We start from the raw sequence: 25233 nt of genomic DNA, 5'->3' as shown, positions 1-25233 counted from the left end.
CAATAGAAAAATATAGGTGATGTCTATTCATTTCTTTTTATAAAAATTTAAAAAAAAAATAACACAATGTGGCTTTTTTTTCTGATGGTTATAAATTAAAAGGCAATAAAATCACCAATCAGCCGTCAGCATCGATTGAGTGAAAATAAAATGAAACGGTTATAGTCATTAAAACATTCATCGATGTGTTTCTTAGGTTTTTCGTGTTGAGAATTAACAAAATAATAAGCTTATTATGAGTTAACTTGTGTTTATCAACAAATACTTCACGTTGAGGATATAAATCATTTGAAACTATTTTTATTTATGGACCCGCGGTGGAAACACGTTAATAACGTTATTTAAGGATTTCCCGTCAGAGAGAATGTGATTAAAACCTTTTTTGTAGTGAAAACATTTAAATTAAACTTTTTGGAAAACGCTGACACATTGAAGTTGCACTCAGTGACTGAGACATCGAAATGAAAACGGTTTTAACAGCAGAAATGCATTGCGAGAACACGGATCAGTAATAATATAAAGATTTAATAATACAAAGAGTTCAATATTTATTTAAATGACTGATCGCTTGTACGAATCAATTGAACTATCGACGTCTACGCGGTCAGCTGGTTGTTGGTTGCTCTGCCATGGTCGCTCCTCTTCATCTGTAGTCTGCGGCCGTCTGTGAGGAGGGAAATTTAAAACAAAGAAATATATACAGAAATAAGATAATTTTAAGTTGCCATAAAAAAGAAATGGAACCTTTAGTTCAACAAATTTGCCATTACTTGCGGCGATAGATAAAACTTAAATCTTTTCATAGTTTTGTAGGCTTTTAAAGGTTGTATACCCTGACCGCGACTCCTCCTCACACTACTACTAGTGTCTCTGTTTTCGAATCATAAATCTTTTAAGAGGAAGCTATTGACGTTGGTCCATGAGTGATAAGCTGAACACGTTTATGTGTATAACAATATTATAGAAATGAACAGAGTACCTGCTAGAGCCAGTGGTTCTAGCTAGTGTACTTTCAGACTTCACGGGTACAGTGCTGTTGTATGAAAAGGATTTCTTTTCTCACTTATCCCACTCCCTTCCCCTTCCCGATCTCAAATCGCCCGTAAATTATTTTTCCTTTCATTTTTATAACATTCTCCTCTTTTCCATTCTATTATTGTTTTTTTCACTTTTTATTGTACTTAAAGGCTTCTGCCCTTGACTATACAGCCTATTTTATAATTAAAAGCTATCACTTTCACCCTAGTACATGTCCACTTAATTGAAAAAAAAATATATATAAATCATAAATCTATACTTATTCCAAAAAATACAAAAAAAGTGATACAAATGTTATGTTAAATTTTAAATGAACTGTTACTTGCATTCGAATTTCATTTTATTACAACGTGAAGGTAGCGAGATACCTTGTTTCAGCTGATGCAATTATCTTCTAAACGCTTAACTTTCCCCCTGCTGTAAACTATTTCAACTACAAATTTAAGTTAGTAACGTGAACGCAGTTTAAAGTTCTCCTATTTATTTAGAGCTGTAATTGATTTGTGTTGCTCAAATTAAATTGCATGCACGAGATAACAGAGCCGTGTTGTCAATGAAGCGATGTTTCGCTTTTCAGCGCTTCACGTTAAAAGTCAGCGTTTGATACAATTATAAAAGAAGATCGAATATAGACCAATCACTTTCATAGAATGCGTGTAGGAAGCAATCAATCGAACTGGCTACATTCGTCGCGTCCTATTGAATTGTATTATCCAGGGTGCTTCATGTTACAGCCACGTGTGTTCACTGTGGACTACTCGACAGCCTTAAATTTGATCACATTTATATATTTTTTCAACTTTTTACTCCCTCGAAACAAATTTTAAGAGACATTAAACTAATTGGTAATAATATTTGCAGTATCATAATGAATTGGAAGTAATAATTTTCCGACTTTATCGGTTATTTGGGTCATTAGGTCGATGAACTGGCGTTGTTCGATGCAGAAAGTCGACGAAAATTCGAAGTAAGAAACTCGAAGTACATTAAAATAATTGTGTAGTAATGTGTATCGTCTAATGGTGTTTATGTTACGTTCAGTTTATTTTTGTGAAAATCATCCTATTTTAAAGTAAAATCTCCGTTGCATCTTCTCTCAAGCTCTTTGTGTCGAACTGTCGATCTTAAACTTTTGTATGTCTCCAGTTTGTTACATTTCACTATTTTCCAATACATGCCAAGCTAGAAGCGGTTAAAGTGAAAGGTCTGTGTCCAGAGTGTGTCAGTACTGAATGTGTATTAAGGTAGTGATCATTTTGATTAATAGGTCGATCGTGATGCAGGGCGGTGAGTGTTGTGCAACGGAGGTCCGTGTTTACAGGCGGCGCACGCATGCTAACCTGTTGGACAAGGAGGGCGGCAGGGTCCGGCCGGGGGTGAGGGGGAGAGGGGCGCCAGGTCCCGGGGTGGGGAGGGAGCAGGGTATCGACCAGGGCGAGGCAGAGTCAGTCCCGGTCGAGAGCCGCCGCTGTCCGCACGTGTTCTCTCCAGTGTTCAGCAGTGTACCCAAGTGTTCGCCCGTGTCAGTCGTCCCGAAATGCAGCCAGCACGCTGGCCGCATTGAACACGAATAGCCAGGTGATCATATGTTATATAGAACTAGAATGTTTCCGTGTTGCTGTTTGTTGTAGACGTGTCTTTTGTTCGAGGGATATTTAGTTTACATTAGCTGTTTACCAAAGTCTTTTAGTCCCTTGTGAACGTTCCTCACTGTCTTATTTTTTTTTGCGGATAGTAATGAACAAAGTCTCGCGTTGCCATCCATTCATTTTTTGTTTATTGTCTATGGTCCCGACTCCTGTCCGTCTACCCACATTTGGGATCGATTAATATATTTCTTTATCTTTTGTTTTGTTTCAATCATTCTCTCGTGCGTCATTCCTAGGATAGTTTCATTCGTGTACTATTCTTGTTTGTCAATGTTCGCATCATCTCTTGGAAGTATTTTTCTTTGTTTTTCTTTGAGTGAACTAATAAACTGCTTTCGTTTAATTGAGACGTGTAAATTAAATTTTAAATTCTGTTGGCACGCGAACCGCAAGTAAGAGCTCTCGTAAATAGTCTTATTGTTGAATTCTTTTGTACATTACTATAATACAAGTCATTAGGTCGAAGGAATTTGTGCCGATTAAGAACTTTTCTAGGCGACATTTTTCTAAGTAATATTATTTAACAATACACGAACATACATATGTATATTTAATGAGATGATTTTATGTATTAATACAAAAATCTATAAAGGCTATTCTGTACTTATACTTTAAAAAAAGTTAAAAAAAAAAATAGTTTTTTTATTATTGCTTAACAATTTATAATTGAAAATACCTCTTTGAAAATATATAATGAAATATAATTATAAATAAAACAATTATTGTAAAGTACGTCGCGCCGGTCTTCTATTACTCACTCTGACCTCTTAGAGTCAAATTTTTTAAAGCAAATTTATGCAAATTATCTCATGCCTCAGTTTAATTTGAACAAAAAGATCTTGTTGTAGCAGGCTTTACGAGCTACGTCGTAGACACGCAACCGACTACGCCGTAGATTTATAGGTCGTCTACACGGCTGGGGCGAGTTTTCGTAGGCGATCCTCTACGTGTTACACTATGTGCATCCTTTCAGTCCACTCTAGCTGTCAGTTAAATAAATGCTATGTTTATAATATTTTTAAAGCGACCTAATTTCTTGTATAGTCTGCTTATAAAGTGCTCGATCCATATCGCTCTATGAACTTGTTTAATGACGCAATGTTACATCATAAACATATAGAAAAACCAAAAAAAACTGGTTAAAGCCTTCATTGAAAATAAATAATTATTACTGACTATACAAATAATAGTAAGAATAATTTTTAACATTGTATATAAAAGGATTTTATCTTAGCTTTAATATGAAAATTTAATTAATTCAAAGACGTTTATAATACAGACATAATAAAATCACAGTGTCTTATAATGACTTTCTTTCCCGGTTGAAAAATTCTCCGGGACAATTTAATTGTACTCATAATCTACAATTTGCATAAAAATTACCCAAAGAGTTTCCCCGGAACGAAAAAGACGAGTGCGGACGTTAACTACGTAGAAGATTCATTAACAGATACTTGGAGGTTAAACCGCATAAAGAATTAATTTAATTTATTCAGCGAATGACCCTTAATTCATCTAAGAATATATGTTGTTTTACTTTGTGTGATTCAAATAAGAATTTAGTTTAATGAAAAATACATCGACTCGAGCAGGACTCGAACCTGTGCCCTTTGAAACGGAATGAAGAAACTGAATTATTTAAATATATAACAAATCTGTCATCGAAATATTTCGTTAACATGTTTTATTGTTCCACTTAAAGGATATATTATGATTTTTTTGGGATCAATTACTATAAATACTAGTGTCGTATTGCTGAGTCCTCGCATGTAGTATTAAAACATTACACAATATACAACAATATATAAAACCTTTTCAAACATTAACTAGTTGATAGGGAACATATTTTTTTTCTCGCAATTTAGTAAGAGAACATGTACACTGCATGAAGCACTACTTCAACTACAGCTCATACAAATCACATTTATCATAAACGTATCTTGATGTCGTGAAAATTTAACAAACATACAACATCACGGCAATAAAATATGTATTTAAAAACACAGCTGTAACAAAAATGTGTCAAATTTAGCTATATAAGTTGATCAGTTATTAAAAACTGTTCCGCGAGAGCGTCTCGTATGATATTAAATCACAGAATATAAATACAAACGCGTTCCTGACGAGCGGAATCGGTATTAAGCGATGGCTTCGTAAATAGCGAAGACAAACAGAACGCGCCGGAGCCAATTAGACGGCTCTCGAAACTCTGATACATAGCTTTCGAGTATTAGCATTAATGTATTCAATACACCGGCTTTAGCGTACCGTGAGTCACGCGGTCACAGCATCACTCACACGGAACAGTCGCAGTGACGCCGGCTTCCTTATCATTGTTTTTATCATATAAACAGACAGATCGCTAGGAATCTGGACCGTATTAAAAGCTCCCACTGAATTATCGCTTCTTAGCAGCACTCGTTTATTTTACTATCGGAAATAATAAAATAGGTTATGCGTATAAAAAGTCTATTGCTTATTTTGTTACAAGTGTTTTGCTCTTTCTGTTAAGTGTTGTTATTGAGCCCGCGACCCTCGTGACTATGAAACAGTTACGTGACATTTATATCATGTCAGAGGTGAACTACTGGTGGTGGAAGTTATTCACAACAACATTAGAAGATTTTGTACCTTATAGTAGTTTTATTACTTTTACTGTGAATAAAGTATATGCGCCCCAGTTGTTATGTTATTTATAAAGAAAACTAAGGAAACGACTTGAATTCTATTTCAATATAACAATTCAAAGAAATCCCCAGAAAATAAATGATCATAACAAGTTGTGTAAATAAAAATGCGAATTTCACATTTTAAATATATTTATTTAATTGTGTTTTACAAATGTTTCGTTAAAACAAAATAATGAAAAGGCTCGCCATCTTGTTTGAGGGTGTCATGCACTAACTTTTATAATTACTAAAATTACTTTAAGATAAATGGCTCGAGTGACCGAACTCTCTAGCAGTGAACAAAGGATTTTGATCCGGCTTTCGTAAAATATCAAATTAAAAAGTAATTTTATAGATATCATACGTAGCATTCGACATAAAGTCGCCTTGGGGGGATTGCATGAAAGTAACGTAGAATTCTCGACGGAACTCATCTCATATCGTAATCCTCGCTGAGGACGCGAGCGGAGATCACTGACAAAGGCAGCATCGGTTCGGTTCCCGCGGCAACAAAGCTGCTATTATATTCACACGGCTTGAAAATTATTTCATTGAACATCAAAGATTACGTTTCTAAGTTAATCCTGAAATTAGACTTTTGTATAACATCGAATGAAACATCTGTAGTTGTATATAGTACGTGTAATCGACTTTCGTATTTGTAAGGTAAAGGAATTACTTAATGAAGGTGTAATTAAGTTTAATAATCAAATGGAAACCGAAATAAATTGGACGTTACGGAATATTAAGAGTTTAGAACAAAGCTATTTATTATTTGACTTCGTTATTGGAATATCTCTTAATTAAATATGGTCTCGTTACCAGGAGAGCATGCACTGTTTAAAGTGTAACGGTCTAGTCTGAAGCGTGAGATGCTCGTTCGATGGTATATCGAATATTATGATCCTATATAATTAAATGTCCATTAGAGTGTGACGTCACGGCTCTCTTGTTAGATACAAAGTTTCCAATATTTACGTTTGATGTGAATAGAGACACGATAAATCTCTCTTTATTGAGACTGTTTCCGATCGCTGTATCGAGTCTTGGTTTCAATACAGTTCTATAAACAACTGTTAACTACTTCCCATAGAACTTTGCTTTTAATATATTTATTGAACATTTACTTTGCTTTCAATATATTTGTTATCGTTGGTGATGATGCATTTCTTTGTACTTAACTATTTAAAGTAATCGCTCACTGCCTTTTTTTTAATACCGCGAATGTTAAATTCATTTCCTGTTTTACGCCATCAGTCTTCACAGACCACTTTGTAATCAGATATAAGACTTTCTGAACATAACTTTGTTTTCGTTTGTTTTCCGATAAGAAGCAAAATCAAATTTCTTAGCAATCAGTTTCTCAGCTAATTGCGGGAACATCATCCTTATTAACAAAAGAGAACATTTTCCGAAATTAACGTGTAACAGCTTCTCATGTCTTAAGGAAAATCTAATCTAATGTAATCTAAAACTATCGGGTGACTCATTAGGCAAAATAAATAACCATATTTTTTAAGGAACATCTGTCATGACCACAAATTTTTATTATTTTTTTGATTTATGAACTTTTTATTTATAGACTGTATTAATGAGTGTATTTTGAATACAATCAATAATCCATCGATCTAACAATTCCCGTTGACAGATCGAAGCGTGCAAGATGTCCGCCTACTCGTTTGTTCACAACTATTTCAGTATACTGATGCGTGTGCGCACGGGGCGGGTGTTGCTTATGCGTTACACACACACACACACACGCACACGCACGTACATGTAATATTATGCTGATTAACAACAATAACATCGTTTACCAAAAAAATAAATATGATTTTATCATATAGAAGAAGCAAGGCATTAAGCGTCTGTTAAAATATATGTATGTATTGTTACGAGCAAGCGAAGTCCGAGCAGGAATGTTTGTTGACTCAGAGTTCGGCAAATTTAATGCATTTGCCTTCACCCGCGATCGATATTTGCACCAGATTATTGACGAAACCGACGGAGCAAATCAATAAACAACAGGACAAACGAACAGCACGCACAAAATAAACAACGATTACACATAAATCGATAAAAAATACATAAAAGTGACGTTAATTTTTATCGTATTGAGACTTCCTACTAGAACTGTATATACGATAACTATAAATACACAGAATCTGTTTAAAGTTCTGCAGGATTGTGGAACTCGTTCAGATATAAACAAGCAAACAAATAATTACGTTAAAACGAAGGAAACGTTAAATATAGACGTTCTTAAATATATACATTGTGTCGGCTGGAAGTTTGTTGGACATTACCTCGGCGGTGCCATGAATCATATAGGAAAATAGACGTAACTATTGTATCACAACAGCGGACGAGCGTCGGCTGTCACTACTGCTCTTAACTCTTAAGTGCTCGGGCATTAACAAAAGCAGATTTCAAATAATGGTTCTGAATTTAAACCAAGATAGCACCGCTCAGTGTTCTCCGGATCAAGAGCTCTTGTTTCACCGATGTTTCTGTCTCTAGGGACCAACGTCATAACGTAACATGGTCGAGCCTCCTCCCGCTACTGTGCCTTTTAGGCAATAGTTCCAACAATCATGTGTCCTGGAATCCCTCAATACTTTAACCCGTTAGCGATCCAATTAGCTAGCGCCTGTTCTGAGCACGTGCGACCAAATCACGTCGTTAAACCGCCTTAAGCTGAACTAATCCTCGTTTATCGTTTTAATAAAATAACATTCCAAAGAGATAACTGTTAAACCGAGCTCGATGTTTGTTTAATTCTTTTATAGTTTTTATTGTTCAATGATGGCAGTTCAACGTTACAGCAGCCACGGCCCGGGTTGATACAAAAAGGTCATCCGCGCATTCTCCGCCTAGTATCTACCTGGTGTGTTTGTGTTTTCCTGGTTTCTGTGCACATTATATTAATATTTTCGTTAATCACTAAGCTGCAGGCGGGCTGCATGTTCGTGTCGTCGGAATGTTTAATGTTAAACCAAGTGTAAAATCGGAGTGCAGTGACCCATTTTCTTCGGACTGTTAGCTAACGCTACGTTCTATGGATAATTTTGTTTTATGTTTCTTAGACGTACGAGGTTCGATGGGAAACTTATAATGATAATATTTTACTATAATATAAATATTATTTATTTAAGTATCAATATTTTTCATCCGGTGGTAAAGAGTATAACAAAGTTATTATTCTGTTAATCGCTCTAGATTTACCCTTAAAATAAATTGCTTCGTCTTTTGCCGGTCCACGTATTCCGAACCCATGGACGCAGCGTATCTCAAACTCTCTAATAACATAACCATCTATATCCAACTTCAACTTAACCTCTGTGATAGACTTGAATAGAGATTTTTTTTTGGTTAATAATAATATTTAATTTTATACCTTGTATAATTTTTGTTTCACTCCTTATGTAGCTTTTGAATCTGGAGGAATAAAGTCAGCAAGGTTTCCAGGTAGCGTCTTTTGGTAGACATTTCGTTTAAACAGAACTTTGGACCACATCACGGCATCTCATATTCTCATCTTTTTATTTGGTTTTATCTAAGGCGGTATATTAATGAAGCCGTTGTTCAGATTTCAAAACGTTCTGTTGTTATGTCAGATTTCTTAGCTATAACGTTGAACGAAAATTTACAAACACTTAAATGAAAAACATAACATTTTTCGTAGTAAATATTTCCGGCCACTTTTCATACAAACATTATTTTTAATTTAATTTTCATTATAAAATAATATTAAAATAGAACAGAGATATATTCTTACTTACAACTATTATATATTGTAACACATAACTTAAGACAACGTGGATTATAATGTTACATTATACAATATCAGTTCGAAGCGGATATTGAAGTTATAACCATTAGGTCGACGTGTAAACAACGCTCGAAATAAACACAGTAATATAATAAAACTATCAATCAAAGCTCAAACCTAGCGAAATATCGTAAAAATAGTTTATTTATAGCAAATACACCAAGTCCGAGTCAATCATATGACGACCGACGCTCGTAATAAAAGTTCAGGAACGGTTTTCATTAGCAGATATTTATTACTAAATTTAAACAACAATCAACTTGCGCGGTGACTGTTCTGTGTGTACGAGCGTGTAATGTGTTCCCATCGGACGTCCTCGCTGTCACTCTTCAGATACTTCTATTAGAGCACAGCTTATGAACAGCGGCCGTATATGTTATTATAACCTACCTTCACGAGTTTTAGCGTATGAGAACGACACATGAATCTTCCTTGTTATCCTGCCAATATTTAAAAGCTGGAATTCTCTTTAAAATAATAACTCAGTTGATCATACATTGTTTCATCAGTGTTTTTTTCCTACAGTAAATGTTAAACGAAATAAAGTCCTCCCCTCCCCTGCCCCCTGCCGCCTGCCCCTGTCCCCTACCCTGTCCCCTACCCTGTCACAACCAACGCGGTCGCTATCATGGGAATATCCAAGGAGACCGACCGCATTGCGGGGAAGTAAAATATACTACTTCCATCATTATATTTGAAAAGCATTTTCTTGTACTTTGGTAGGAGTTTCAATATCACAGCTATAACATCGACTACTCGACGCTATTGAGCTGAAACAAGGACAGCGTCTGCACACCGTGTTTATGTATGTACGTATGCACAGAACGACTCGTAAGTTTGATTTACAACTCTCTAACAAGGGCGTGAACTATTTCACGTTGCTTGTTAATGTTTTGTTAAACTATTTCGAGACGTGCATCTTTCATCGGCGTCGTATTAAAGAACACTTAGCGTATTGTTGGACTCGCCGCTGATAACGGACGTGTTTATATATGTTACTATAAACTATACGGAGAACGTACCTATACGAGGAATATGACTCAATAATGTGTTATTATTTTGGGAGTTACAAAAAAATTTGTTCTAAAGTATGAATGGACAGGGTTGTAACTTACATATATACACCGATATCAGAGACTTGGAAATCGTTGTCGACAACCCTGTTGTCATTTATCACACAGAGTTGATCATTAAGATTATAAACATTTTCTGCCAGAGGTCTAATCTGATGGTGCCCGCTGAGGCAGGCTACTTATATTATATACTCGTATGTAAAATACATATATATAACAGAAATCCAGTGACACATTCTAATATATTAAAATCATATAAAATGGACGAAGTCAAAATATGTAAGGAATTAGTAACATTGTCTCTTGTATTTGATAGTTGACAAATTTTTAAGTTGTAGTTATAATTACTGAATATAAAAACTTGTAGACAAAACACACGGCAATAAATCAACCGGCGGCAGAGTCGGTGTTCATGAAAATGAAACAACTTGTATAACGCCTTTTAAATATAACCAATACATGAACGGGAAGGATTTAAAAACTGCATTTTGTAAGAAAAAGCAATACACACGAGCGAGGCGAGCATAAATAACGCGTCGATAGAACAGACTTATAAAGCGGGGGATATAAAAGTGTATGTGGATATTTACTACGGATTATTATACGGAGAGCTAAAAAATTTATAGAATTACACTGAAAACAGATTTAAACACAGAAAAATGTTGAATTATGATTACTCTTGTATTGAATATAACGCGGTACAAACAGGAGGAGTGTTTCATCGCTAGTCGTTACAGCGGCGCGTGTAACGGAATATAAGGTTTATGATATAGAGCCCCTGGGACTGCCGCGACTCCACGCTCCCCGACGAGCATCGATCGGTGCAAAGGGACTGTGAACAAAAACACTTACTGGAAATATACCAGCTCTATAAGACATTTCCGCAGCATTCATAGAAATATAAATATTTTATTTTATACTATAAATACATAAATATAAGGAGTGCAGTGTTCGTTGGCGGAAGCCGCCCGCAACGCTTCATATCCCGATCGCACAGAGCTTCTATTTCAGGCGTTGCATTCCTTATGAGTTTCCACTCAACGGATGCATGTCCATGACCAGGTGCTCGCTGTATACAATCATTCACCTTTATTGTACTTAATATTTATAAAAAACATATATTTTTCCTATTTTCAAAACCACATTAATGTCGAATGAAACGATACACTCGATTGTATACAATATAGTTTTATTATTCATGAACAGTTCTCAAGAACATTATTCCTCCCGTGCCTAATGTCCACATTTAAAGAGTTGTTAATTTTTTACAACACTTTTAACGACTGTAACGTGTAAAGGAGTCGAAGTGTTGCCTTCAATAAAACGAAACGTGCTGAATGTCTGACATCAATAATTCCAGCCTAAAATAAAAATATATCACAAGTTAAATGATTTTTACATTAAATATTGTTTGTTTATAATAAAGAGCTCCAAACTGTACACACTAATGTATTGTATGGGGATATTTCATATACAAATAATCGGTCCGAAGCCGACTGCTCAGAGTATTATGTCGCTCTCAACGAGCGCCCTGAGGACGAGATTTGTGACATCTGGTGTTTCCAAAACCATACTTTATACAATACGAATGAGTTGCAGTGAAAATGAAAATACGCATATCATTACGAGTATACAAGTGACCAGCAACCTCTGCGTGCGTACAATTTGTTCATGTGAATTCTTGGTGCGGTTTGTTCGTTTTCAATCGTTTGAGCTGAAATTTTGTATACAAACTCAGTTTGAACGACAATGCCTCGTTTTTGTGACGTCATCCTTAATCCAACATGGCGGTTTATCCAGGAGGGTGGACTAGTTATTTTTAAGTCGCTTCTACAAATTGAGTAAAGAATTGAAAGGGCTCGTAAAAAGAAAACTCAGTCCAGCGTTTACATAATTTATTAATATCGAAAATCTTTATAAACAAAAACAAACTTGAAGGCCCATCGAGGCAGGAAGGGAGGAATGTCGTAATTGTTTAAGATTTCCATTCCTGTAGCAATGATTCATAAAAACTAAAAGCACATTGTTTACTCAATTATTGAAGCGAGCGTATTGTAAGCGGTGTGTACGTTGTGTATGTTGTGTATGCGCCTGTGTATTAATGTGTACACGTGTTTATGTGCTCGGTCTACACGCCGAAAAGATCCAAAATACACCGTAATATACTAGGAAAATATATTTGGGTTAAAAATAAAACTCACCTTAATAGAAAACACAAGAGATATTTATATTACCTCATCTACAAGTACATGTATAGGCATTGTACCACGGCGCTATTAAAGATTTACAGAAAGCGGTGTAATTATGATGAAAAGGAATTAAAATGATCTATAACAAGAATCGGGAGATTGAAGCCTGTTTAGTGTTTACGTGTACGGTACTTGAGATACCAGATAGAGATTACGTAAGGAATAAGTATTTCATGAAATCTATCCAGCAGTAATGAGATCTCAGCTACAGACGTTGTATCATTTCTTTATCTTCATCTATGATAACCTGAAATCCAGACTCGACCTTCCCAACCAGACCATGAGTGTAACCACAATGTTGGCATCGACTTGATCATTTGTTAGAAATAGTTAGACATTTTTGTATTTCTTTATATACATTAGATAATGGAGTGATTTCTGTCAAGTACCACACTGACATTTATTCAAATTGTAATCGATAACTTCGTTCCAACCTATAATATATTTGATATTGTAACGTGTTTTGTTGTTGTATACATTACAGATTCCTGTATATTTCTGTAACCCTATTGTCTTCTCTATCTCGAGTCCGTGATACCCAAAAGTCGTGTTAATTGACTTCTCCTACAGCTGGTGTCAACTGTCACGTAAACCCCGCCCGAGGTCGCTCCAGCCGACGACAGCTGATGTAATATGAAGTGGAAATCTTATTTTCAGTCGTGTCTCTGTAGAACACTTAAAACTGTATCAAATATTAAGTGATTACACAGTCACCGTCAAGGTTTACGACGTGGAGACCGCTCGCTATATAATAATACTGGCTCATTACAATCAAACAATACACGACGTTCCATCATATACGGTAAACATTAATTCTTATAATAAGGTTATATCCATTATTTATTTCATATATCTGCTCTAAACATATTACAAATTTCCTGACCTAAGCTCTGAGAGACTTGCATTCCTTTAGTGACAATATCCTGTTGCTCGATCACTCGCGTTATAAAAAAAAAAATATTCAGCTATAATTAGTATTGAATAAAAAAATACGTAATTCTGTTCGCAATAAGATAGTAATTTATTTACTGACTCCGAAGTTTGAATCGCCGATCCGGGTTAAATTCAATCCGCCTTAAACTTTAAAAACCTTTGTAAGTCGTAGACACCACTGCAATAATTTTTAACGTTTGTTATATAAATCATCCACATCTATTTTTTTCCTTATATAATATAACACTTGGTCAGTTCAATATCGGTCAGGCGTCCACTCACACTATGGTTTGTCGCTTGTGTCAGACGGCGAGCAATTAAACAGATGTTATTTTTAACTTCATCTTATCAATTACTTTGAATAGTTCAAGCATCTCAGTACGTGTGACTCCTTCCCTCTGGAATCTGGAGACACCAATACAGTTTATTGTGTGAAGCGCTCTTGAACATTTCAATTCACATGTTCGTGTAAGAAGCAGCTGCGACTTTTCTTTCAGTTGTATTAAAATATATTATCTCAGTAGTATACAAGTCACAGAGCAAACAGATTTATTATTAATTTATGTTTTTTTTTAGTATTTCATATGTTATTTTCTTTTAAATTGAAATTAAAATAAGTTATGGACATCCAAAATAGTTTGAATACATTTTCACAAGTCAGTTTTTACTAAACAATAAGCTGACTTATTCTTTAGTAATTTTTTTGTCATAACTTTCAGTAAGAATATATTTTGAATTAATAATAATGACAGCACATCATCGCCGTGTAGGAGCCGAAACGTGAGGGATTACGTAGATATAAAATATGAAAAAACAGGCTGTATCCGAAAAAGTTAATTTCATTCAAACTTGACTTTTATTTAATTTTTTTCTGCGTCACGAAAATTTTGTAGCTTCCTATAGAATTGTAATGTTTCTGTAAGGCCGTCGCCTTCAATAATAAAACAGTCGTAAAGTACAACAAAATGTCACAGTGTATATATGTAAGTATAACACTGACAACGAGCCAAGTAGGCCTTCCAAACTATTACTTTGAATAGTCTTTGGCATTGTTTCCAACTTACATTCAGAATTGCGTTCTAATAATTTTCGTCTTTTTTGTTATCTTCCGTTTTTGCGTCTTCTTACAGATATAACGATACATCACTAGCGAGCCGAGACGGATGGCCGTTCTGTATAGAAAACTATTTCTTACAAAAATTTTGATTTTATTCTTTCTATGAAAAATTTATTTCACAGAAGTAAAAAACGATAAAAGCGATTCAAGATTCTCTTCGTCTAATGTCAGTACACTCTTATATTTGAATATTTTTGATTCTTTCCGTAAATAATATATTCAGTGCACAGAATGCCTCGTGTATTATACTGAAGTAGATAATTATTACGTAAACAAGAAGAAGTCTTACAGAATTAAGTAGAGAAGGTTCGCTTAGTATGTAACGACATGTTTTATAGGATAATACTCTGAAATTGATGTCACACTCACAACGCTGTAGGGTTATGTATACGATATACATACTCATACTAAGAGCTGACTAAATGAAGCACCTGGTTTAAACTGATGTAACGACAACATATAAAGCAGTATTCATCACGGCGGTCAAGTGTTGAGGCGCTGTACACTTCCTTTTGTAGTGTTCCTTATCAAAGCCTCTTCATGACTCGATAGTCCTTCCGTCCTGAGTCTCCGCAGTAATGTCCCCTTGATTGTGTCGTCTATGTTATATTAAGGTGCGTTAGTTGCGTTGTATTACTTTGTGTCTTATTCGTCACGATCTAAGGTGATCATTGTCGTAGTAATTATTACATCACGTGGAATTTTCATAATTAAATCATTAACATCAGATGTAGTCGCTTACAGTCGTGTTTTGAGGAATGAAATAGTGAACAGCTGTTTCCGAACTGATAGGCCGTGTCAAAACTTTGTATGAGTGTTGTGGAGTCACTTGCAGCGGACTTTATCTAAAGTGCCCGAGGGCGTCGAGAGTGAAGGCCTGTACTGCCTCAGATAGAGCCTTGACAATTGCACTTGACTTTACTCCCAGTGTTGATAAGAACAAGGCACTCGTTTAGATAATGGGTACATCAATACTGTTGAACAATAATAGTAAATAAAAATTAAGTTTTCAAAGAAAATATAAAAATAAACGTACTCATAAACAACTGTTTGTTATGAATGACTTTTAAAAGTAAACATTTTTACTTCAACAATCCAACAGTTGGGGGATTAAATGCAAGAAATAAAATGCACGAAATGTTTGCATTCATTACGACATACATTTAAAACGGCCGCGACTTCTGATATGAACATAATTAATATCAGCCAACGTTACTCCGCGTTTGAGTAATGATGACAAATGAAGACATGTTTATTTTTCTTCGTGAATCATTCGATGAAGGAATTTCAGGAAATAAATTATTATCACCGAATATTAGGAAAATTTATGTGAATTCCTTTCATGAAACAAAAACGGTCGAGTGACTGTTCAGTGCTCACACACGGATGGATTTAAAACTTGTCGTAATAGGATTTACTAAATGAGATGTAGCTCGGGGTTCGCGGCTTCAACAGCTAACAACAGAACAAACGACAGCACGCCCGAGCCTGAAGCCCGAGAACGGAATGTATTCCACTGTCACAGATATCAGATGGACAATCTTATCTGAGTTGTATTGAATTCAAGCTTTTGGAGATATGTTAAATAGGACGGGGTCGCGGGGGTCGGCGTGGCCAGCTGTGACGTCATCCACTAACACACACGTACATATTGGTTTATTATACACTGTATGTCTGTACATCACAGTAACATAGCGACGCTGTTAGAAGCGAGTTGCCGAAGACGCATTGTTATAATGGAAGTCATTACGTATCTCATTAGCAATAAAACTGTCATGTTAAGTTTACAGGAAGCGTTCAGTTCATATCAGTTAAAAATGTTAAAATATCTGTACGTACAGACCGAGGCAACATCAATTATAAGCACAATGAAGAAGCTGACTCCCATCGCTTCCTTGATAACAACTTGCAGACACGTTAACGCGATGAACTGCCGCCACACACCTACATATTATTATATCCATACAGTTTAAATTAACATTCTGTCTTATCTCCTTGTGGTAGAGTACATTTTTAGTTGCTTTAATAACAATCTATTATCTTTAATGAGCCGTTCTTGTATACATAATATACATTTGTAAACGATCTCCAACAATATATATGAAGTTGTTCGTTCAAGCCGTTTCGGTGGTTGCTCACCGATTAAGCTAGATCGGCGAAAACACTGCTGGAAGAAAAACTAACTGCCTAAAACAGTTTTATCACATCGCAAAGATAAAGTTACTAACCAAGAAATAGAGTTGTGAATATCCCTAATCATATGATATTCCCCACCACGACTAACAAAACAAAAATCGAGAGAAACTCGTTTCCCAGACATCAATAGTACTTACCAGCAAAGAGATCCAACTTATTACCCTCGTTGTAAAAGCATTTTTCTTAACTTTCATAGTAATTGTGACAACAGGCCGGTGTGTTTGAAACGTCGTTGACATCGAACATTGAACGTTAGATGTATTAAAACTCATTATTTCTCTCCGAACATATCTCATATGAACGAAAACTCTATAGTGTCATCGTTTATATTTATTTGTTTGTTGATGTGCATTTCCACTTTATTTCGACATATCAATAGCTTCTGTTCTAGATTTACATCAAAGTACGTAAAGAAAAATATTTAAGATAATAATCAAATACATTTAAATCATACAAGTGATTCTCGGTTAAAGATGTCATATAAATAAAGAATATAAACTAAGCACTATTTAAATTTACGATCTGCTCTTGTTTTAGAATACGATTTTCTTTATTTTATCTATTATTATGTGTGTTTCAGCTAGCAATATTTACATTGTCAGGGAGCTCTTAAATTAAATATATACACTGGTTGTGCACAACAAAGTCTTAAATTGTAATAAGTGAGGTATATAGAGTGAAACATATTTTTTGTATTATCCCTGGCAAACCCTTTAAGTTGTTAACACAGAGCACAAAAACAACTGCAGAGTACTGCTTCCGTCGGTCGCCCGTCTTTTGTTTTCAATTAAAAGTCACGTCAAAATTTCAATGTTTTTACAATTTCTAAAACTTCATCAATCATAATTATATAAATTTATCGTACCTTAGGATTTAGTCTCAAATCAAATATGCCTCGTACATATACATACATACGAACATATTTTTTATGGATCTCGTTTAATGAGGTTTATATAACAACAAGTGCTTCAATATGGTTTAAGGAGTTCCGTGACCCAGATGCAAGACAAACATACGGCTCTGACGAATATTCCCCGGTCGTAAAAGAAACTCATCAGCGTGACTGTTGACTGGCTGGTGTGGCAGTGGGTCATGTGGGTCATGTGGGGCGATCATAAATATTCAATTTACTATTCTGGAGATACATCGGAACATTCGTTTGTTTATTAGATCTTCTTTTGAAACCATCTCGATCATCCACAGTTCAAAGATCAATAGATCTTTAATCTCCCGCTTCTATGCTCTTAACATTAAGTCATGCTAACAACAGCATCTCATGATGGCACGTACATTATTATTCTTTGAATAATTCGGTTTATTTATATGACCCAATTTTTATCACAATTGGGAAATATAGTTCCCAAGGGCATCTTTAGAAAATACAAGTAAAAGGAAACTTTTCTCCAACGAAGCCGAGATGTCTGGAGGCCGAGCAGGTTCCAGCAACCTGTTGCTTCCACAACACCTGTAGTGTGTTGCATGACTCGGTTTCCATCTTTTTTGACACTCAATGTATCATTTCAATAAATGATTGTAAGCTGTTCATCAGCTCGCGTCGACAGTTATTTCATGGTAACGAAATTGTCATATTAATTTATTTCTCCGTCGACAAACAAAATGAATTTATAGACTTTTGTTTCAGTCAATACTATATTATCGATGAACTTCATGAAATATGAAATTTAGATTTAACGATACGGGATCATAACACAGAACGTGAGGCACGTAACAATTCCTACACCATTCAAGAAAATATAACATTCATAAACATGAAAAAAAAATTACATGTTGCGGTGCAGTGAAATAAAATACTCTATCGGAGCTCAGAGCAGCTGCCAAACTTCTCTATAGCCATAAAAATAATTGTATTACTTTCTTGACGGCAGTTCTTTATTCGCGAACTAGAAATTAGATGCGGACAAAGATAACACAAATGTCAACGACATATAAGTAACATGCCATAAAGCTAACAGATTACTTGCTAGTACTGGGGAGCTAAACATTACTAGAATTAATTAAATTAAATTATTTATTTATTGTAAAACAAGCGCACTGTTTTTATAATTTGAACCATCTTTTTTCAACGAGTCCAATGTAACCGTTGAAACACGTTATCCGAGTGTCATCATCAGACATCAGTCAACAGCTCTTGGGGCAATTGAGATCACTTACACTTTGAATATCAATTTTTGCTACATACAACTTCGCTTTTCTAAAAATATTTTTAGATACTGTCGCTAGAAAGTCCCCTTTATATATTTAATGTGTGTGTGTTGTTTTAATAAGACTAATTTAATATTGGTAATGAAATTAGTCACGAAATAAATTTTCAAATTAAAATCGGAGGTTTTTAAAATATTTTCATCCGATGGACTTTCACTTCATTCAATTAGATATGGTTTCATCTGATTGTTGGTGGAAAGTCTTAGAAGATGAACGCACCACGTCAGTAACGAGAACTCGCTCTTGCTCGAAAATATCCACAATGTAAGTTGAAACACAGCGGAGGCGGAACTGTTGCGATCCTTTGTTGTGTATACAAAGAAGGTGGAAGTGTATCTCATCATCTACAACATAACGATGGAGGGCTTATGAGCGTCTTGTTGTCGGATAGCAAAAATTACATCCAGAAATTTTAATCCATAAAATATCCTGCGCACACTAAGCGATCCTAACACATACCAATCATGGTCATCAATAACCCTTTTACCGGGAAATTAAACCAGGGGGTTGACATAGCTAGAAAGTTCACCAATAAGGCTTTCGCTCCAAACAGTGTCCAAAGCTATCGTGACGTCAATTGAAACTTCAACGTTGTTATATAAAAACCCTTCGTCGACCTTTTAAGGTATATCTGTAGCGTCGGTCGCTCATAAAGTTATCGTCTTCTACCTATTTGAAAATTGAAGCGGGGCAGAACTGTAGAGATTGCGGACAGAGCAACACACGGACCACTAGTTTTATACAGGTTAAAACTAAGCAGCATTCTCAGTAGCTTTTTATTAGTAACACGACCGCTACCATAGAAGGTCCAGGCCGTGGGCTGTATTGTTATCCACATCCGAGATTTTTGGAATTTCTTTGACGTCATAAGAAAGATAAGGTGCGTCAGTTGGACATAGAACTTTTTCAAAAGAGTAAGTACTGCTTATTAGTCTCCATGTGGTAGTGGACTGATATGAGATCACAGTTCACATCTCTGACATGTGTCAGGCTCAAATTCATATATGATAGATATGTGGGGAAATACAACCATTGTAAAGAATTTTTTTTCGCTTACTCTGAACTTCGTTATATCAGAGGAGTACCTGTCTTAGGATCTTACTACTCTCCGTGACCAATCACAGTCATAGTGAAAATTTTGGAGTATTGTACTCGGCCCTAATTAAAAAGCAACTTTTCCAACCTGTCCTCCGAGCTGTTTCATCAGACATCGTCCACAAACCGGTCGAATCGATTGACGTCATGACTGTGGCTCACTTTAACGTCTTACACGTAGTGACCGAGGACTTTTTTCGTTAATTCACACATAATATATACATTTAAATCCACCATAAATATATTTTATTAATTCATGTTTAGTGTCCATATTTGTTTACGACGCTTAGTTTACTGGTAGGTTCCGGTGTGATCATATAAAAAAAATGGTACCTCACTATATATTTAGGTATCTTATACCTTTCTTTTTCTTCTCGAGATTCTATTATGGAATTCGATTACTATGAAATCATCCTCTTATATTCGAACATGTCGCTAGAGATTTAGAATATTCCCAATAAAATGAAAACGACACCAAGTTCCTTTGTAATAAATAATAAATAATATAAGCCTTAGAATAACACGAACCGAACGATAGAAGACTTGATTTCGAAATTTCCTTATATAACATTCAATGCAACCGTCTCGATTCTCTCACGAAGTTTGCGTCACAATACTCTGTGTATTATTAGTAGTAATGTTAATTGTTCCGATGTTATCGAGTACCATATCCAAATCAAGTCTTGTATGTCGGGGCGGCTCGGGCACGGGTCACCCGCTGCGCCGCTCACAGCTCACCCGTGCCCGTGCTTGCAGGATGCACGCTGTCGGTCTCCACTCCGCGCTCGCCATCCGCCGCGAGCGGAAGCGTCGCGCAGAACAGCAGCGCGCCCGCGAGCGACGGTACTCGCTACAGTCCTCAGAGTCCGGAGTCACCTCTCCCCACTGCTCGACCGGTAGCCTCGAGCGACGCCGCCATCGGAAGACAGGAACCACCGACAATGAGGTCGTTTCCTCGGTGGGCATGCTCCATCTCGGAGTCGTTTTTCTCGTCCTTGGCGTTTTCCTCATCGCTTCCGGCTGGTTACCCGATGACGTCACGTCCTGGAGCAGCATCGGCTCTGTTAGCTGGTTCAACGAACTCGTCTGCTCGGGACTGTTCGCTCTCGGCATTGGCATCTTCCTTATAGCTCTGCACAAATACCTGACGAAGTCAGAGGAGGATGCGCTGGAGGATTACGTCCAACGACAGTTGACCAGGTCCAGGTCAGGGCACAGGCTAGAAAGAGACGCAGAGACCGGCGGGATGAGAACTAAGGGAACACGACGAGTACGAGCCACGGAGGTTCTGCCAGAGACGGTCACCGAAACATACACTGAACCGTCGCCGGATAGGGCTCATGGGTTCGTGAATGCTCTGGCCATCAACGGTGACGCGATGAGGGAGACTCCTCTAGAACAGATCGTGGAGGAAGAAATGTCGGTCGCTTCGGAGAGCGAGAAGCGACTGGGGAAGTTTAACAAGGACACATATTCCACACCGTCAGTGGCGCCCAGCCTCAGCCCCGGATCTCCGTCTGATACTCGCGAACTGCTCTCTGATGGACGGTACATGATAATGTCCAGGATGTGAACGTCTTAGTTTGACAGTTCACTGATTCCGTACATCTTGCTTCTTTATGGACTCGTTTTTGACTTTATTGGTAAACATGTTATATCACGATAATTTTCAAAATACACTCAACAATACTTCTAATAATGGTAAATTTTCTCTTTTTTAAATGATAGACATAAAAAATCTTTAGAAGTAGTTTTCGAATTAAGAGGATTGAGCTCAACTTTGGAAGTTGGGCGCGTTCTCCATCGAGAATTAGGATATTCGGTATCAGCGAAATGTCAACTGATGAGAACCGCCTTACGTCGAAGGCTTTCTTTAATACATGGACAGTAAATCGTTCGTGCTACCAAATAAAATATAAACTGACGCTACCGAAACTAACACCGAAGAGCTTACGGCTTCGTAAGTTAAATGTTTGTTAAACGCTTCTCGTTCACAATTACAGACGGACCAAGTCACGATAGTGTTTAGAAGTAAGTTGTATTTTGCCTTCTACGATTGCACCCTCCACCTCGATAGCGACAGAACCGTGACCCAGGTTGTAAACTGTTCTCCGGTTCTTTTTTAAAAGCCTTTTACGTTGATACAAAACACTGATAGCGGTTGTAAAGGCTCGCCTTTTATCAATCAATCGTATGTATCAGCTGGAGACTGATTATTACTCTATTCTCAATATGTTCACTTGTCTTTGGTGATTGTGATGTTAGGAACGCACGCTTTCTGTCCTATTTGTTTCTTCTGTACCGATATCGAAGCAGCTGTGCCAAAAGTAATATAACAGTAGAATTCGCTCTCGAGTCTCGCGACGCGACGGCGTGGGGCCGATCGGTTTCTCTAACTTATCAAGTCATAATAAAACTGATCTCGTGTATTTTAGTTGTTCGGATACTTTTGCTTTTGGCTGTGAAATTTACGTTACTATAGTTAAGTAAAAAATATATAAGACATTATATCTGATATTATATAAATTATTTCTTTCATTCAATCTTGTGATTATTAATGATTTTATTAAATATGACTACTTCGATGTACAACTGTTTACTGTACTGATATTATACATATGTCTGTATCAGGTCCTAGTTGCCTAAGTATTTCCGTGACCACTTTTATCATATTATTGTTGTATGTCATTTGACTTTGTCGTCTGACGGATCCGAGTGTTGGCTTGTTTATTTTCGTATTACTTTACCTTTCGATTCGTTGACTCTGTTGCTGTGCCATACGCCTCGAGATCCGGCGGTGATGATGAGTACAGATCGAGGTGATTAATAAAATTAATCACTTTACATCACGCGATGTAACGATCTCTGCTACATGTTACTGCTTCTCGTACTTTTGATCTGTTCGCTAGTATGTATGTCCGTTTGTTAAGTTTTTACATATTGCTATTACTATTAAATGCACAAATGTCGATATTTAAGTATACTATATGATAAGCTGAGAGATGTTAGGGAATACGATCCGTGCATATTGTTCGTAACAAACATGTTTTGGAGTTATATTATCTAACATCTCAGTAACTGTACATTAGTCTTAACTATTGTCGCCTCCGTGTTTAGTATTTGCTAGCTTGTAAATATGAAGAGTGTAAGTGAGGGCGGTCACAGCACTCTGCGTCCTCACTGACCGACACACTGACCTGGTGTCTCGTCTACAAAATATCTCAAATTAAATGACACGTGTCAGTTAGCAACGCCATGTAGAACAAGAAACGAAAATTGATATATATGTGATAACCGAACATGCGGGAGTTATGGTTTACAGAACGGTCCATTTAAATGTGTTACTTTCAATATAAATATCCTTATCTCTCAATATAAAGATCCGTCTAAATAACTAGCTACTACCTATATAATATAAATATGTTATCAGCTCGACGGTGATGATGGGGTGATGACAGTCTCGTGGCCGGGCCTCGCCGGTCACGTCACATGACGGAGGGTCTCTTATAGTTAATGAAATATTTTTCTCTCCTCTAATGTAAGCAGCACTCACGAGGTAGCGTGGTCATAGTATGCACATATTAAACATCTAACTTCTCGTGCCTATACTTTTATATTTAGGTATTTTTGATAGCGTATTTAAGATTTCGAATTCGTATTTGCTGTATCACGTGTAAATAATTATTATATCACGCGTTCAGAACTATTCATATTTAATATAACGTTCGATACATTATACGTTATTGTACGTTTAGTTGTTTGTACTTTTGAAAACTGAAGCGTTAGGCTTTGACGAACAGCTCACTGACTAACTAACGCGTAAAATACTTTCTGCGACGCGGCTTCGGAGCGACTTGTGTAATCACGATGCTGCTAGGGGGGAGGAGGAGAAGGGGAGGTGAACTTAGTGTCAAAAGTACAGATAACTTTAATAGCACGATTTGAAACCAAGCAATATTATAATAAGCAGTGCTTCGCTACATCTCTCACACGTACTAGAATAAAATAATTCGCACATTAAGACGTGTCACAGTGGTCGCTGACGGACTCATCTTGTCATTGGAGCCCCGACACTAGCTTCATCCTAGATATAAAAATCGCTTGGAGGCTTGCTGGGCGAAGCTCCCCTCACGTTCCTTGCGGACGAGCCTTTATATCAGAGCACAAGACGTGATTTTATACACAGAATATTCTACTAGGTTGTCTTTGTTTTCCATAATTTTACAGTTTTGGTGTCGTGTGAAGCTCAAACGTGTTAGTTGTGAATTTTTTACGCTATTTCGATGTCGTGAAGAATTTTTATAAACGCTTTTGCGCCTTTTTAATCGATTCTATATGCGTGTCCGCGCAACTCTATGTATAAGACGAGCCGGTAGTGACGTGGCGTCTGCGTGGTTAGCTCCATTATTGTATTATATGAAAACTGCTTTAAACGAACTGAAAAAAAAATTAATAATATAACGAGTGCACGATCTCCTGCAACTGTTAAATATACTAGTACTAATTTGAAAGGATTTTCTTTAGAATGTATAGTATATAGTTTTGATGATTTTCTGACATGAGTTTGTAATTTCACTGAGGCGACTTTATTAAATGAAACGTATGAAATAAATCGATAATAAGAGTCGACGCCGACGTCACATCACTATTAAATGTCCTTCAGTTTATTGACAGAGTTCATGAAAGTGTCTGACTTTCAACGATTCAATTTATATTGTTTTATGAAAAATGTCGAAGAAATTATAGTAAAACATGTTAGAGAAATAGGTGCGGGGGTCCTGCGAGGCCACTTCAAGAAGAACTCTGAATGAAACGTTCAACTTAATGTACGTACTGACTAAAATAGCAACAAGCAACAGAAACAGAGGAACGCCTGCACCTATTGTTGTGACATGGTTGTAACATTAACAACAGACCAACAGACATTTGTAAGAACGCAATACGTTGATGGAAAATGTAAGATAAATGTTTACTCCATTATGTTCTTAGAGATCTCGTTTCATTTTGATTCATATAAAGCAAACGAGTAACACATTTTCCTTCAAACAAATTTTTAATAACACATTCCTTAGACACGTATTTTATTTATTACACTTATTAATTAATAAATTGATAACTACTCTAACCAACTTTCATTTGAAACCTTTAAAGCAACGTTTAAA

The 25233-nt window shown here is 36.3% G+C and overlaps 1 protein-coding gene across 4 annotated transcripts in view; it reads left to right on the top strand.

Annotated features, from left to right (window-relative positions):
• The first annotated feature begins 2482 nt into the window (after positions 1-2482).
• Positions 2483-25233, top strand: part of LOC116776273 (uncharacterized) — a 28677-nt gene continuing 5926 nt past the window's right edge. For 3 of the 4 annotated variants that reach the window (XM_032669450.2, XM_032669442.2, XM_032669434.2), the window contains exon 1: positions 2483-2616. Coding sequence is in view for 1 of the 4 variants with exons in the window: in XM_032669427.2 (XP_032525318.1) it covers positions 20829-21644 (816 nt within the window). In the remaining 3 variants the exon portion in view is untranslated. Of the gene's footprint in view, positions 2617-20827; positions 25197-25233 lie in introns of those variants that run through there. The other variant, XM_032669427.2, reaches the window with a different exon arrangement.

The sequence above is a fragment of the Danaus plexippus genome, chromosome 8 (assembly GCF_018135715.1).
Source record: "Danaus plexippus chromosome 8, MEX_DaPlex, whole genome shotgun sequence".
NCBI lineage: Eukaryota > Metazoa > Arthropoda > Insecta > Lepidoptera > Nymphalidae > Danaus > Danaus plexippus.
This window is presented reverse-complemented; position numbering and strand designations above follow the sequence as displayed.